The 15489-nt window shown below is 40.6% G+C and overlaps 1 protein-coding gene and 2 long non-coding RNA genes across 36 annotated transcripts in view; 2 read left to right on the top strand and 1 right to left on the bottom strand.

Moving 5' to 3' along the window:
- LOC107274519 (F-actin-monooxygenase Mical) overlaps nt 1-15489 on the bottom strand; it is a 31041-nt gene that overhangs the window by 15195 nt on the left and 357 nt on the right. For 9 of the 20 annotated variants that reach the window (XR_003061839.1, XR_003061841.1, XR_003061840.1 and 6 more), the window contains exons 2-12: nt 4373-4724; nt 3959-4283; nt 3490-3848; nt 3151-3408; nt 2876-3078; nt 2623-2756; nt 2230-2477; nt 2016-2138; nt 1404-1859; nt 1095-1334; nt 461-700 (exon numbers count right to left, since the gene is read on the bottom strand). Coding sequence is in view for 17 of the 20 variants with exons in the window: in XM_025091772.1 (XP_024947540.1) it covers nt 461-700; nt 1095-1334; nt 1404-1859; nt 2016-2138; nt 2230-2477; nt 2623-2756; nt 2876-3078; nt 3151-3408; nt 3490-3848; nt 3959-4283; nt 4373-4654 (2868 nt within the window). In the remaining 3 variants the exon portion in view is untranslated. The remainder of the gene's footprint in view (nt 1-460; nt 701-1094; nt 1335-1403; nt 1860-2015; nt 2139-2229; nt 2478-2622; nt 2757-2875; nt 3079-3150; nt 3409-3489; nt 3849-3958; nt 4284-4372; nt 4725-15489) is intronic. The other 11 variants (XM_025091780.1, XM_015753741.2, XM_015753738.2 and 8 more) reach the window with 5 other exon arrangements.
- Nucleotides 4738-8283, top strand: LOC112495387. Of its 2 annotated transcripts, XR_003061857.1 has the most exons (4): nt 4738-5314; nt 5703-7714; nt 7823-7896; nt 7995-8283. It is a non-coding gene; the product is annotated as an uncharacterized LOC112495387 (long non-coding RNA). The 2 variants fall into 2 exon arrangements; XR_003061856.1 differs by having other exon boundaries at nt 4738-7714.
- Nucleotides 8438-15489, top strand: LOC107274526. Of its 14 annotated transcripts, none has more exons than XR_003061847.1 (6): nt 8438-9399; nt 9502-9645; nt 9731-11754; nt 11871-12086; nt 12161-15100; nt 15188-15489. It is a non-coding gene; the product is annotated as an uncharacterized LOC107274526 (long non-coding RNA). The 14 variants fall into 14 exon arrangements; XR_003061850.1 differs by lacking the exon at nt 15188-15489 and having other exon boundaries at nt 12161-13323; nt 14054-14997; XR_003061845.1 differs by lacking the exon at nt 15188-15489 and having other exon boundaries at nt 12161-12674; nt 12758-14997.

Here is a 15489-nt window from a genome sequence, read left to right on the forward strand (position 1 = left end):
CTTTGCGAAGTTGCATTTTGCTGGGTCCGACTATACGCATATTCTTGTATCACCAGAATTCTCCTTCGTGTAAGTAAAAGGTTTATCAATATTGATCCCAAAGTTACAACATTTTTCTGGAGACTGTGATTAATAACATTGACGCATTAGGGAAAGCAGAAATAATATATTGTTGCAGCTTTTAAAACAGCGAAGACACAATCGTTGACTAGCATCCAACAAGCGACGTTAGTATTTCTATAAATGATTTTAAAATTGATCAAGTCAATTTGATATTAATAAATTGGTGCGAACTGCCCAATTGTATAATTGCAAACTGATATTTCATTTTTTTAAGAGCGAAAATTATTTTATAATAACTCAGAAATCCTGCAACACACGGGCGATTAGGTGGTCACACGTTAAACAGTTTGTTATTAGTTCATATCCAATCATGTAATTTCACACGACACCAGCTTACTGGGTAGAGAATTTTCTGCTCGAGATCTTTGACTCTATCCTTGAAATCAGGAGCGGTTTGACGATAAAGAAATATTGAATAATCCTCAAAGGGTTCGTCCTTGTCTCGTTTTGCATTCGCAGCCAGCATCTGCATACTTTTGTAGAATTGCTGTGTCGCCATTTTACGTAGATACTGACGCTTCCTCATGCGTTCGATTCGATTCTTTTCAATGTCCTCGAGTCTCTTCTGTCTTTCCTCCTTCGGATTCACGTACAACAGACATTACTTCGGAAGACTAAATAATAACCAATATTGCGCCGAGCACGCGAGCTTATTGCACTATATAATATATTAGGATAAATGAGAAAAAAAAAAGTAGTTCTACATTATAACTGACTGTTACAAAAACTTTCCAGAGCTATCCCATAGATTTGACATGGTTATCAAAAAGTTATAATTTCTTCCCGAACTGCAGTGACAAACAGTCCAATAAATATGAACAACAAAGATATAAATATTCCCTGGCGCATGATATCCTCGATCTTCTGCCAGCATGACTGAGGAATATGGGTTGGTTAACGAAAATACATATCATTGAGAATTATTAAAGGGACTACCAGGAATACAAATATTTTTCCATCATAAAACTCACCACTGTAGCTCCCATTTTTTCGGTGCTACGTCGCTTTCTGGAACGACGGCTAATCGAATCGCCCTTCTTCTCCAATGGATTCTGTGCGTGTTCGTTGCTATGGCGAGAAGAACGTGAGTGCCTGGCACGAGTATTAGTATTATCCTGTTTGGCAATACGTCCAATCAATTGAGCCTTTTGCTCCGGTGTCAATTGGCTCAATTGTTTCGAATACGTGGGCCTCTCCTCTTTTTCCGGTTCCTAGAAAAAGACAAATCCAAAGATGAACGTCAAACGCGTAAACCCCTGCTCATACGAGAATAAAATTACAGGTATATTCTCTCTGATTGGATCGACTTTCTTATCGCCGAATTGGTCTTCCATCCTGAGCATCCAACTACGTCTGCTCTTAGATTCAAACATTCGCTTCAATGTTGATACTCTATGATTATTTTCAAGCCAGTTCCTTATACTGCTCAATTCCAATACGTTATCCACTATCTTGCTACTGTCGTTCCAAGTCATACGATTGTTGTTGTAATCCAGAAGTTTGCTCAGCCGTTGAAAGGACATTAGATTAGCGAGTTTAGATACGGTGCGTGGGACAGTGGATGGTGGTTCGAAAGTTGATAATTCATGAGAGCAAGTTGAGTATGGGACGTTGATTCTGTGAGGCCAGTGCGTAGGCAATTTAAGGGTGGGCTTATATATCTCGTATAATGAAGGTGCGCGACGTGTCGTTGATAAATCTTTAGCCAGAAGCAGGTTGACATTAGAGATGGAGGACTGTGGAAATTGGAAAATTGGAAATGGGTGTTAGTTTGCGGTAGCTGCCTACTGCGAACAAAACGCAGATCTCATATTCTTTCCCCACAAGTATTCGGCTGGCTGATATAATCCTGTAAAAACTTGGAAATCGTCAGAAAAAATCAAGGATCTTACCAATTTCGGATGTTTAATATGTGGAATCTCGCCCCGGAATGTCTCATATATCTGTGTCAGATAAGAAAACATGGCGAGTTTGTCGGGGACGTCACACTGGGCCATTTCCTCGCCAGTCATTACCTGCGACAAAGTGAACAATTAAAAGATACATTTCAAATCTCAGTATCTCTATATATATTTCTTATGTGATAATACAGTGAAAAATTCTTACAGGAGGTATGCCTAATTCCTTCTCAAGGATGTCGAAGGCGAGCTGATTGTTAATTTCCACATCTTCAGATTTCAAAGACTGAAAATCAATTAGGTCTGGCCTGTATCTGTGAATAATGGCGCAAATAGCGAGACCGTCTTTGAACGAAGAGCCCATGTCGTCGATGCGAACCGTATCGTACAATGCCACCTGTCGCCTTAGCCAATGGAGCAACGTATCGGGATGCACCTGAGAGTCTGTTCCAAGGTCTACGTTAAAGATCGAAATTCCTCTTGTATAAATGTGTAGTATGGCGAAGATAGTAAAAAAGTAGACAGTCAAAGATCACTCGAAAGCTCGCCGATTCGAAACCCTATTATATTCTACTGGCAAGCGAACATGTTATAAGCTCACCCCTACGCCGACGCTTCTTGGGAATATCAACAGCGGGTTGCACAGATGGTTGCTCTATGTTGTCCGGATCATCGGTATCCAGCAAGCCCCGTACTTGAATCGGCGTGACCGAACGTAGGTTCAAATTTGGATACCTTCAACAGGAAGTAACAATGAATCACAAATATTCCTTTGTTCTGCATCATTAAATATTAATTGTACAAGTTCGCTCAATGCTATTGGTTATCCAATAAGATTTTACATGGCTGGTTACCTTGTATGAGGATTCAGTGTGTAGGCGGCGTAATCCCTATTCAAGTTTTCTGGCGTGGTTTGTCCAAGAAGCCTGTAAATGGATTCTCGTTCCGCTAACACTTCCAAGGGTGTCGTAGAAGCACCCCATCCTTTGATAGCCCAGCAGGCATCAAGGGAACTGAGAAAGCCTCTTGCACATCCAGAACCAGTTGGCCAGAATGGCTATAAGAACATAGATGAAGATTGAAAATACCTTAAATATAAATAAGTTCAAAGTTCAAGTGAAATAAGTACCTCCAGTAAACTATCCCCGACCAAGATCATAAGCAATCTGTGACCGTGTCGCTCTAGGACTCGACTAGCATTTTCGGCAGCATACATAGAGGTGAAGTCAAACATGGCTACGTCCGGTTGACCGTAATGATTAACAGCGAATTCCATGTCCATCATTTGATACTCCGTCGAGAATTCAGCAGCTTCTCTAGCATATAACATCAGTGCTTCCCTGTCGACGTTTTCTTTAGCAAGTAACTTGGCCGTGTCCGCATGATCCTTGTACAAGAGAAGCAAACGATCGATAAAGTTACATGGACGTAAAATAGGTAAATGGGATTGTGCTGTTGCTTCCGTTACCTGAAGTATAACACCCTTATCGATAAGACTATGTTTCTTGGCAGTCATGACGAAGTAATGCGTGTCATCTTTGTAATAGACAATATTCTCAAGATCGATACCGGTATCCTGGTACAGTTCCTTAAAGAATTTCTGATTGAAGATAAAGGCAACCCCGCTTATCTCCTCCACCCTGGCCTCTGCTTCTGTTCTCTTATTGATAAAATTAGCAGTTATAGCAATGGCTAGTTTCCCTCGAAATTCCTTTCTTTTGAATCCTTCCAGAGTATTCCTTTTACCATCAGCCCCGATTAGAACATCAAATTCGTACTGGGAGACGGGATGATCTGCTGGTGTGATTTTTGCACGCCATCCAATTTCTGGAATTACAGTAATTCACGATAAATTCCTTTAGAACTCGGTTATCGGTATCAGAAAATTTTTCATTGTTTACGTCTATATGCTTTGCTTATACAATGTCTGTACTCACTGCCTTCCTCTTGATTTTCAGGTGGTGGTACCAGGGACTCGAAGCTGACACCCTCGTGAAATTCTACTCCCAGGATCAAAGCTACTTTTAACAAAATACACTGCAACTGCCGTATACTTATATGATCGATGGCGCCTGCGCAAAATTTTCCAAAGAATTTCTTGGCCCCAAGCGCACGAAGATCTTGAATGACGAAAGGCCACAAGTGAAGCACATTATTCCTGGACATGCGATCCCTCTTCTCGACGACCACGACTTTGGCCCCAAGTAATTGTGCCTCTATAGCCGAGCGTAAGCCGCATGGACCACCTCCGATGATCAAGACCTATTTAAATACAAGTACAACAACACTGTAAAGTTTCTGATATATCTTCAACAAATTTAATTTCTCTTTAATAAATTCCAGATCCTCACCCTCGTGTTCGGGCAGGCTTTGCCACGATTATAACACTTGTGATTGGCCCGCTGATCAAACTTCTTCCAAAGTGCCTGCGCCTTCCACGAGCGTAATTTCGACTTCAGCTTTGGATAAAACTGATTGAAGCTATTAGGCTTGATCTTGAGGAGTTCGCAGAGGTGTCGAAAGTGGCCAAGAATGGACTTGAGAGTGGATGCATTGCAGAACAGATCGAAAACTTCACTAGCCATAGCCACTTCCGGCGAGGCGATCTGTTTCCTGCCCTGTTGATGATCCATTGTCCTGTCCACTCTATTCCTATTCGCGCGATGGTTAAGTATTACCCAAATCCCGTCACTCTGTCATAACCTAAAAGCACCAAAAAAAGAAAAACCAAACGTTACTTATATTTTCACAGGAAGCAAGGAGACACGAATAGCAACCTTTAAATTAAAGTCTAGTATCTATCGTCGTAGATGGAAGAGCAATGGCACATTGGAAATGTCATGAGACGTTTAATGCCTGAAGCATCCCAGGTATCTACTTCCTCGTTACAAGGGGTTCTAAATACGGAACGCATCTCATGCATCTTACAACCAAAAAAGAAGAACGTAGAAGAAGATACGTAGAAGAACTGATGAACAATTTTCAAGAGAGCTTATAGCATGGCCAGCACCCTCTGTTCACTTCAAGAAAGCTTCGTCGCAAGAAACTCTCTGGATTATCTAGTAAAAACTCGGGAACAGTCTTACAGTTCAAGAGTACAGGCTGCAAGGAGAAGCTGTGGACGTAATGCAGAGTAAACAGAGCAATTGACACTATGTGATCATGACAGTGAACGTGGATCGAATCGATAAGCGAATACAAACACCTAGTCAGCGTCCTGATTACTAATAGGAATCTACAATGCGTGCTTCACTTTTAAAAGATCACGAACAATGTGTATGATGGCTTTTAAGGTTGGGCTACTTGTAGAATACACCTTATATTCCGTAGTCGGATCACGCCGATATACATAGCTGTCATATCGCGTGGCAAATGTGTCGATATCTCATGCTCTACGGTTCCTTGAACTTGCGACCTAATAATTTTCTAGAACATTCGCGATAGTGTCATGCCATTCTGGCGTTACTGTCGCGACTGCCAAGGCTGGATCGAATATCATTGGTTGAAATTTTGTTTTTATATATTTCAAATCGACTTTTGTATACGTCGCTGTGGATATGATAACCTTAACACGTTAAGGAGCCTAAGAATAGAGCACGAGTTTATGGAACAGCTGAGAAGGGTTCGTTGCTAGGAAAAAGAAGAGAAAGAAGTAATAAATAATTTGATGTATAATTGTAGATCCGTCTCTGGAGAGACTTGGTTAAGTAATTACAAGCCTGGAGGAACTTCCTGTAGGTGGTAAAGTATCAAAGTGGGTAATCAGTTTAGTGGGTTATCTATTAGAAGTCGTTGGCGCGTTGTGTCATTGGTCACGTACAATTAGAGGCAGAGTAGAATTTTTGGATCGTCGCCATTGTCTGACTTACGATTAGTACTGTTTCCCTCTAGGGCAACCATTCGTGACTATTGTCACACGGTCCATTAGCTACAGACCGGAAAGGAGAGTTTCGGAAATGCTTGGAAAATGATGCTGCCCGCAACGAGAAAAGCCTGACGACTCATTGTGGATAGATTTCCACAAGCAGAAAGCATTTGTAAGAAGCACCCATCATATAGGAGGCCGCAGGAGATGACTGTGACTCTATAAATACAGCGTGAAGTGGGCGAGAAGATGCAATCCGGTAGAACTAGAGCGGGTAGAAACAATTTTACAGAGACGGTAGCCAGAAGAAGAGCGTCCGAGACTGGAAACCGATTTCAAGAAAGAAAAGTTATGCCAGAGTAAAGTAGTCGAGCATCTTTTCTTTTCTACTCCGTCCCGTGTTCGGGCAGCTAGTAAAAGCCAGGAACGCGTTACCATCATGTTCTTTATGGGGGTTTGAATTTAGGTGATGGTAACGGTCCTCGTGCGTATTTGCATATGTGTTCACAAAACTGAGAAATTCGATAAAATTCATATATTCTCTAAAACTGCTGTATAATTTAAAAAAATATTTTAATCTCAATCTTCAATATCGATTCTTTCTTTCTGATAAAAAATAGTAAAAAATCAATGTTGATTATAAAGCTTCCGTCGTATCTCCATACGACTCATCCCAGCTGACAATGATGACCCATTGAACGTTATCAGAAAAGGATTAACGTCAGCCAAGGTCAAGGTAGATATATACCAGTCCTTGAAAATTGACCTTGACCGAACCATCATTGAAATTGGATAATATTACCAGGCACGTCTTCGCCAAGATCGATGAATGAATTTCTCCAAGTGCCACGTGAAGTGACGTTCGACTGTGCTAATTCTCGAAATAAAAAGGACCGACGCAAGCTGCCAAGAAGAAGCTCGGCGAATCGCTCGTGCAAGAAATCCGCCAAGAGAGTTTTTTAAAACCCAACGATCATGCTACGAGTTAATTTATCTCTCCGCATTGCTGACATTCAGCATGGAACTTTCACGGCTCAGTTTCCCGAACAACCAACCCAGACGTTATGTATTTTCGAGCGTCGCGACGCCCTGATATCTTTACCCTCGAACATATAGCACGCGATAGAAGAAACTGCGTGTTCTTTTAACGTTTAGAAATACGCTGTACCGTCAACGTCCATTCGTACAAGAGCGTTGAGTTTCCTGAAGAATTAATTTACTCAATGACGTCATAGCTCGCACCTCGAATTAAGAAAAACGTATAAACACATCAAAGAATAATGACATTGCATATCTTATTCGCAGGATGAAAATGACCTAACGACAGACGTTCCTGTACTACGACGCGCTCGTTTTTTACGGGCCGTCGCGTACGCGTCTCTCGTACAGCTCCATAACCTGTCCAACGTCTGGATCCTGTCTATTGAAAGCAACCACGCTAATTGTCGAGAATTTATGAGGCTGCTCCTAATGAGACAACGCAAGTTATTTACGCCGCCTTTAATAGACGACTGCCTTTGCGGATGTGGATGCGTCTTCGCTCCGGGAGTTCATAGGAATATCGAGCCTAATCCCCGTGTGCTGACTCGAGACGACGGCTGCTGCTGCTACTGCTGCAAACTACGAATAGAAAGGAACGTAGGGACGACAGAAGGAAAAGGAAGAAACTTTCTGATGGAAAGTACATACCAGTGGGATTCTCATTGGCAGCTATGCCTTGCTATCATAAATTGCGATCTGTCGAGATGCGGGTAAAAGTAAAAATCACGACCACGTAGCTCTGGACGCGGAATAAATTTCTCATTCGCCGGAAAAGGACTGTGCGTAGGTACTATAACGGTCGTTGTATACTAAATTATTTTTTTTAATCATAAATATTACTCTTCGGCAAATCCTTATTGGCACTGATTAAACTGGTCCATTTACTATTTTTCAGCCAACCCGCATGGAAATTGGTCCATAGGAAAATTTTTTTTAATCTCTGGAACTGATGCTAGAAAGAGGAACATGGTAAAGTAACAACTGTAATTTAAATTAAGACTGACAACCATCTTACGGTCAGTAAAAAGAATGACTAAGAGAAAACAAGGAATATCTTTATTCATCAGGTACAACTGTGCTCACAGGAGTCGTCTCATGTACAAGTGGTCCTCCTCAGGGTTTTACACGTTCATATCGCATCCGGATAGCCGGCCATGAAAGAGCTCTCCCTTATCAAGATCCGCGAGGTGCCCGTCAAGCAAGTGTAAACATGAGTGCAAGGACTAATTCACACCGGAAGATAAGAGCGGCAGCTGCAGCCTACCGTCAACGAGATAGACAGAGAGAGAGAGAGAGAGATGAGATCCGATAAGAATTTTTATCTAGTGTCTTTCCCAGTCTTGATTATCCGACCACACCTCGACACACGGGCCAGCTCGGATTTCATTGCGGATAAAAGTATCGTTAAACAGTGCCAATACGATCCACACCTGAGCAGTGGATCGGTTCTAATGTTTCAGAGATCCTCGTCATAGTCACTCGAAGGAATCGGACGTGGTAGCAGCTGCGAATCAGGAAGAAGAATAAGGTTAAGGACTCCAGTAATCCAGATCAATACCTAAAATAGTAACGAAGGGTCCAGGAAGAACCTTGCTAGAAGTACAAATTTTTAGAGATAGGTTAAAATACCAAGGATGAGTAATCTTCAAGAGATATATGGGCCAGTCTGTTGATGACGTCAGTCGTTCTAGGACTATAGCTCCTAGGGAGCCTGGGTCGAACGTAAAACGAAGAACGGGTAACGTCGGCGCCGGACGTCGAGACGGTCCTCCTCCTGGAACCCCCTTAACAACGGGAGAGCAACGCACCCTATTTCTATTCACAAGCCCTGCAATCACAGCACAATTTACACTGGAGGCTCCTCCGTACTCAGTTTACCCCTTTTTGCATCAGGATTCGGCAGCCCGTTAATTGGATCACTTTCTCAGGTTATGAAATTTACTTTTTTTTAGAAAGACAATTTTTTTCTAAAAATTACCTCAATACTTTTTTTCTATTCGTTCTAGTACTTTATATGCTGGAGGATGAGCCCTTGGGTGTGATGCTCATGCCGTGACACACGAACTTTCCCTGCAGAGATGAACTTTCTCTATCGTAACGACTCTCGGTCGACTCGGTACCTCCACGCTTAATTACTCCGTTCCCGCTGGCTGTAAGCACTGAATTATCACGCTTCACGATTAACCGAGTGGCTGCTAGAAATTCAAATTCCACGTTCAACGAACCTGCGTAACTTCAAGGTTACAACCTACGGATTGACCTGCGGCCAGGTTGTCTGCTGCGCACTTTCAATGGAGTCAACGAAAAAGTACTGTTAATCCGTGACAAGGACGCTTGCCTTGATTCGATGTCGCTAAAGTATGCAGTATCCTGAGCAATGGAAACGTCCGCAATCTCTTCTTGTAGGAGGACGACTTATCCTACTGCGTGGTACACCGCATTTCCGTTCCCAGAGGCATTTTATTGACTTATGTAAGAAAGATAGTCATCAAAATCTTTCAGTCTTAGCTGCTCTACCTTTATCGCTATTGAAACTGGTAATGATCATTGAAAATATATATGTATATATCCTAGAGTAATTAGATATGCCAAAGGACTTTGTAACATGAAAATGATTAAGGCTACATATCAAGACCGTTGATGCAGATAAAATGGACGTTCACTGTTATAAGTGTCGCTACTGCAAGAACTGACGTGCAGAGACCTCAATACCTAGGAGTAAGCATTCCTTGTGCATTCATCAACACTGCTTGGCAATACCTTGACGTTATTTCTCAAGGATACTGACTTTTTCTCTTTTCAGATATAACAAAATGCCCAGTTCTTTCTCGGCAAGCATTCAAGTCTTTGGGAAAGTTCAAGATTAGTATGGAAGGTGCGACTTATTGCAAGAATAGAAAAAAGGAAATACGTCCTCGGAGTAAATTATAAGGGAGACGTCCACGCGAAGATGACTATCGTCTGACTCACCGTCTAGATAAATATCGATTAGCAACCCCAATCGAGTCAGCTGGTCACGTTCCAATGGGAATAAAAATAAAGAAGCGAATACGTAGTTCGCTTGGTAGTCCTTAAAAAGATACAATCAAGATTTGCATATCGTCCTTTCTATACAGTCAGCCGTTTTGTCCTCTGTGCGTATAAAATTATTTAGATTATAAAAGCGATCGCATCTGGTTCAACGTTCCGTACGAATTTACACTTTTTCCACGTTGCGAATGACTGACGTTCTTCAGCCAAGAAGAATTCACTTCTTTATACACGTCACAGAATACTGGTACCAGCCACTACCCATTGGGTATGATAAAACGTTTTTTCTTTTTCATTCAGGAAAGTTGGAAACTTCCTTGATAAGGTATTCCTACGCTACGCTCACTCAGTCCGGTATCGAAGCTGGCCTGCTGCTGGCTCATGGTACGCCATTTCTCATGACTTGCTCGCAAGTAGGTGGAACGTGAGCCTGTCGTGCAATACTTCAATCATCATGAGTCGCCGTCATCGCAATTATCGCAATCATCGTGCTATGTAGCAGCGCCAACCAGTTTGATGCCGCCATTGTGAAGCACTGTCCGAGCGAGGCATTTTGTGTAACAATATCTACTGCTTTGCTTGGGAATATATTATTGCAAGAGGAAAATAATACTGATACCATGTAAGATGCAAGATAATTCCAAGATAATTAGAAAGCGACGTGAACACCAATTTTTCGTTAAATTATTCTGTTAGCTTGGGAATCAATGGAGTCGTAAATTGTATAGTATCCGTGATACAGAAGTACCGAAAATAAACTAGGCGTGATGGAATTCTTAATGTAAAAAGTACACGCTAGATGTCAGTCAGAACGTTGGAAAAAGCCGAAATATATTATTCTGTGCGAAAAGACTCATAGAGTCTGTATCGTTGGGTTGCTTAAGGGGTTATGTATACGGTCAGCAGGCCCAGAAAAATCGATTTTTCAAGAATTTTTCTTAAGAAGACCTTTTAATGTATTAATGTAAAAATTTGTACACATATTATGGTAACTTTTAACTGTATTTTAACAAATTTTTTATTTGTAAAAATAATTATTTTCAAAGCTGCTATAGGTGATCTCCGGGAGCACCTCTAAAAAAAGGCGTCTTGCGGTGAGAACGATATCTCTGGACTGGATCATTTAAAATGAAAAAACCAAAAATATTTCATTAATATAATGTATTATCTTGTAATTCGTCGAAGGAATAAGCAAAATAATAAATTTGACAAAACGGGGGCTTCTCAAAAAAAAATCGGTTTTTGACAAAAATTTAGGCCTTAAATTGTTTATAAAATGGAAAATATTTATCAGTGAGAAAAAACCTTCGATTAATTACTAAAAAATATACTTAAAAAGCTTGTGTTAAAGTTTCAGACTGATCGGTTCAGCCGTTTTCGAGAAATCTAGCTCATCGACTTTAAAAACACAGGTTTGACAAAAACGCGTTTAAAGTTTCAAAGTACTTTGAAAGTACGTTAAAACGCTTTGCCACGTCATTACAAATGTGCCTGTAACTTCGAGAATATTCGCCGGATTGACAAGAAATTTTTTTGTGTACGTACTTAAATACATGTACATTACGAAAATAAAGTGAAAAAAAAATCGATTTTTTGAAAATTTGAACTGTATATAACCCCTTAAAATAGATGGACCAATCTTAATAATCTCGGCGTGTCCGAAGAAAAGTGGAGTACAGTCAAGTTGCCAATTTAAGAGACTAGAGTGTATCTATAATAAAAATATATTACAGAACGTATTTCTCGAATGGTAACCACACCGAAAATAGCAGGTGCGAATTTACGATAACCACAAAAGTATATTAGCAAAACCTAATAGTTACCTCAATATACATCAAAATACGCCTGCACGATAATCTGTCTAAATCTATAAAATTTTTTCGGTTCTTCCCGACTCTACATTCGACAATCAGCAAAGTGACTGCGCCACGTTGGACGAAAATAGCACCAAACGAGAATCGGTTAGCATAATCCATGGAAAGAACCAGTCCCAAAGAAAATACGACCGTCCAGGAACTTAAGATGCCCACTAAGAACGAACGTGAAAGTTCGAGACCCGAAAAATCTCTAATTTCACAAAACCTAAAAAGGGCTTTGGGTATAGGACCATCTATTCTATTGCCAGGTAGGTAAGTAACACAGTACTTCCAGCGAGCAGCTGTGCATAATTCCGAAGGACTGTTTCTCTCTTTAAAATTCACAGCGAAAGCACAAAGAATTCTACACAGACGTACTTCTTTGTCAGGATGACATTCGTGCGTCCCTCAAGCTGAAACGACGTCAAGCCCACGAGGAGTTAGACCAATCATATCTGAAAAGGAGTTCTCCCTCGCGCTAACTATACTACAAGGCGATGCACAAATGCTACCATAAATACAGGAAGATACTATTTGCTGGCAAAGAGAGTGTGCTTGCTCAAGTTTCTGATTCATCGATCAAAGAAGCTGTTAACGACAAAAATTGGCAACCGTACCAGGTTAAAGAAAGAAAGGATGGAATCTGCCTCTAGAATAATTTCAGGACACTTTCAGTACTACTACCCGGGTACAAAATATTCAAATCCCTATATAAGTCTACTGACGTAGCTATACGCATAGATGTCACTGCACGTACATGGATAAAGCACGTCTGTACGTATAAAGAGTGAAACGGTAAAAGGCACGATGACGTTGGGACGTGAATCATCGATCAAAGAAAACATAACCGGAAGCATATGAGTTAATGAATATTCTACCAATTATGTCTTCCCTACGTTTCAAGAATAATGCACCAGGTGTAACGTGACCTTGAATTTTTCCAGATTCTACAGTAGCAGCCAATTCCATTCGCATGCAGATTACACTGAAGGGTAGTGACTTGAAGGTTATGTGCTTTTAGGCCTGCCTTAAGATTCTGTCAGGAGAGGCCGAAGGCTGTAGGACTGTAATGGCGAGTGCGGGTATTCGCAAAGGAGAATGAAGTCTGCAGAGGGAATGAACGAATAGGAGCGGGGGCTTAATTTCGCCGAGCTCATATAAAGGACAAAGAGTGAACTAGTGTAATGCTGGCTTCACATGTGGGCAACGGTTAGCGGCCCACACACGACCATTTAAGTCTACCTACGACATAGCAAGACGATAAAAATTATTTGTCCGACCACGAGGTTGGGCCGATAATCAATATGGCGGATATGGATTCTGGGTTTGAGAAAAGCCAAAAAAAAGAGTAATAAGAATCTAAGTGATACGGATAACCAAGAACTTAACAAGCATGCGGTCGGATACGTATGAAAAATACATTTAGAGAAAAGCCCAGCAAGGAAATCATGCCGGATCCTAATGCACGTCTACTTTCCAGTGTAAATCGGACGGAAGGTTTATGATTCACGTAAGAAAAGTATGGCGGCGAGGCGTAACGAAAGATACTAGATTTTAATCTTAAAAATAAAAAAAAATAAAATCGTATCCTTCTTAGTAAATGACGAAGCGGTAAACAAGTCATCGGTGTGCGTTATGAATGAAGATCTCTTAAAGCGTTAACTATACAAGCCCAAGAGCGTTCGTATCAAAGATATTTAGATGATCAGGATGAAATTATAAATATAATCAAATCTCTTAAAGAATCTTGTAAACATTGCGAAACGCCGATAAACGAACGTACATGCGTGCCTGAAATAGGTACTGCGCGTGAATTCTTTCACTTTCACGTCCCTTTCGACATTTTCTTTTCATCTCATATTCCCCATTGCCGAATCTACGCGATCGCCATCTTACGCAAGCGTGAAGTTTCGTTTTTCTTTTACCGTTTCTTCTAAATTACGTATACCGGTAGCCTCGTTGCTGGCACACAAAGTGCGAAAGGCAAACATTGTCTCCCTGTAAATGGGTCGTGGTAGTAAGCGTTTCACGGTGGATTCAAGTCAAACAATCTGTTCGGTTTACTATCGTATCGAGTCAATATGAGGATAATGGCTTTTATGCAAGTCAAGTATCAGATAAATAATGAACGACAAACCATTGAGGTATAGAGGAATGAATTATGAATTCCAACTAATATAAAAGTCTCTTTTGTATTATATAATGTAGTTACACGAGCTTGAATTTACATTGAATTATAGGAAAAGGAATACACTGATATTCCATGTATGCTGAAAACTGAATCGCTGTAAAGAAAGTATCGAGGCGTAAGAACGAATGGCTTCTTGGCAGAGACTCCATGTTCTCCATAGAAGGATGGGAAAGGCCTTGCAAGTCTCGAGAAACTTCATCGACTGTGTGTATATATGTATGTGGTCGTGTATATATAAAGTACATATGGTTAAACGTAGAATGAATAGTTTAAGATGAGGAAAGTCGTGACGAATTCTTATGTCTATCTTTTGACTCTGACTCTTTATAAGACTGGAATGAGACTGAATATTCTAGTGTCTAACGATTTTTTTTTAAACAAAAACTAAATGGCCTCGTCGTTTTCTTTCCTGATATAAGTCTAAGGACAAATAATATTTCCTTGATTGAGGTAAACGAGGGTCTCCTAAAAAACTGAGTGTATAAAACTATGTATACATATATACGTAATTAACTACATATTTATATTATATATGTAAAATGCATGTAACCAGCTGACATGAATATCAATAGGAAAATGACTGGTCCCGCGGGTGCTGAGAATGACACAAAGAATAATTGTAATTACTGTAGATTAAAGAAAGAACGGACAAGAGTCGCGAGAACCAAGAGATTAATAGCGTTTAAGTAAATTCTCTTTGTTATAATTTCTCGTGATACGATAACCCTGTTGGTATATACGTTTGACCGGTATTGACAGTGCACTGTCACTTGACAGAAGAGTAATGTCAACGAACTCACTTAGCTCCAAGTACAAACAAATTACTATTACAAATACAAGACCGGATTAACCAAACGAATTTTATGGTTGATTTCAAGCATTTAATTTAGCCGGATAAACACTGTCAATCGTACACCACACATGAGTGAAGGCCAATGATCAGCTGAAAATTGCCGCGAAAACCATGTGTGTCAATAAATAGTATTGAAAGAATGATAATTCCAATTGTCAGATCCCAGCATTCATTCGAATTTTTCATTAGTAATCCCATCAGCTGACACTGACGAAATTAAGGAGCCAGACAATGCTATCAAAGGTGACGTTATCTCGTTATATGTAAATAAATAAACGTCAGAGACATAAAGAAACTCTAATCCAGAATTCAAACCTCTCATTGTACCAGATACAAAGGATTTTAAGGTACCCGGAGCGATACCCCGCCCAGCTGAGAAAGGTGCGTAGACAGTGGCGAGGGCATGCTTTTCTAGATTGTAAATAAACCAAAAGGATTCAGAGTGAAGAGGATGAAAAAGAAGAAAAAATAGTCCTCCATATATGCAGGCAGTGGAATGCAGAGGAGAGACAGCTTCGTGGGGGTTACGTAGGGAACGTGCATGCGTGCTCATACATGCACGGGTTACTGGCTTTGAGTAATAGCAGCAGCAGCAGCAACACTTCCGATTATAAAAGGCGGCTCTCATTTCG

This window comes from Cephus cinctus, unplaced genomic scaffold (assembly GCF_000341935.2).
Source record: "Cephus cinctus unplaced genomic scaffold, Ccin1 Ccin1_scaffold3262, whole genome shotgun sequence".
Classification (NCBI taxonomy): Eukaryota; Metazoa; Arthropoda; class Insecta; order Hymenoptera; family Cephidae; genus Cephus; species Cephus cinctus.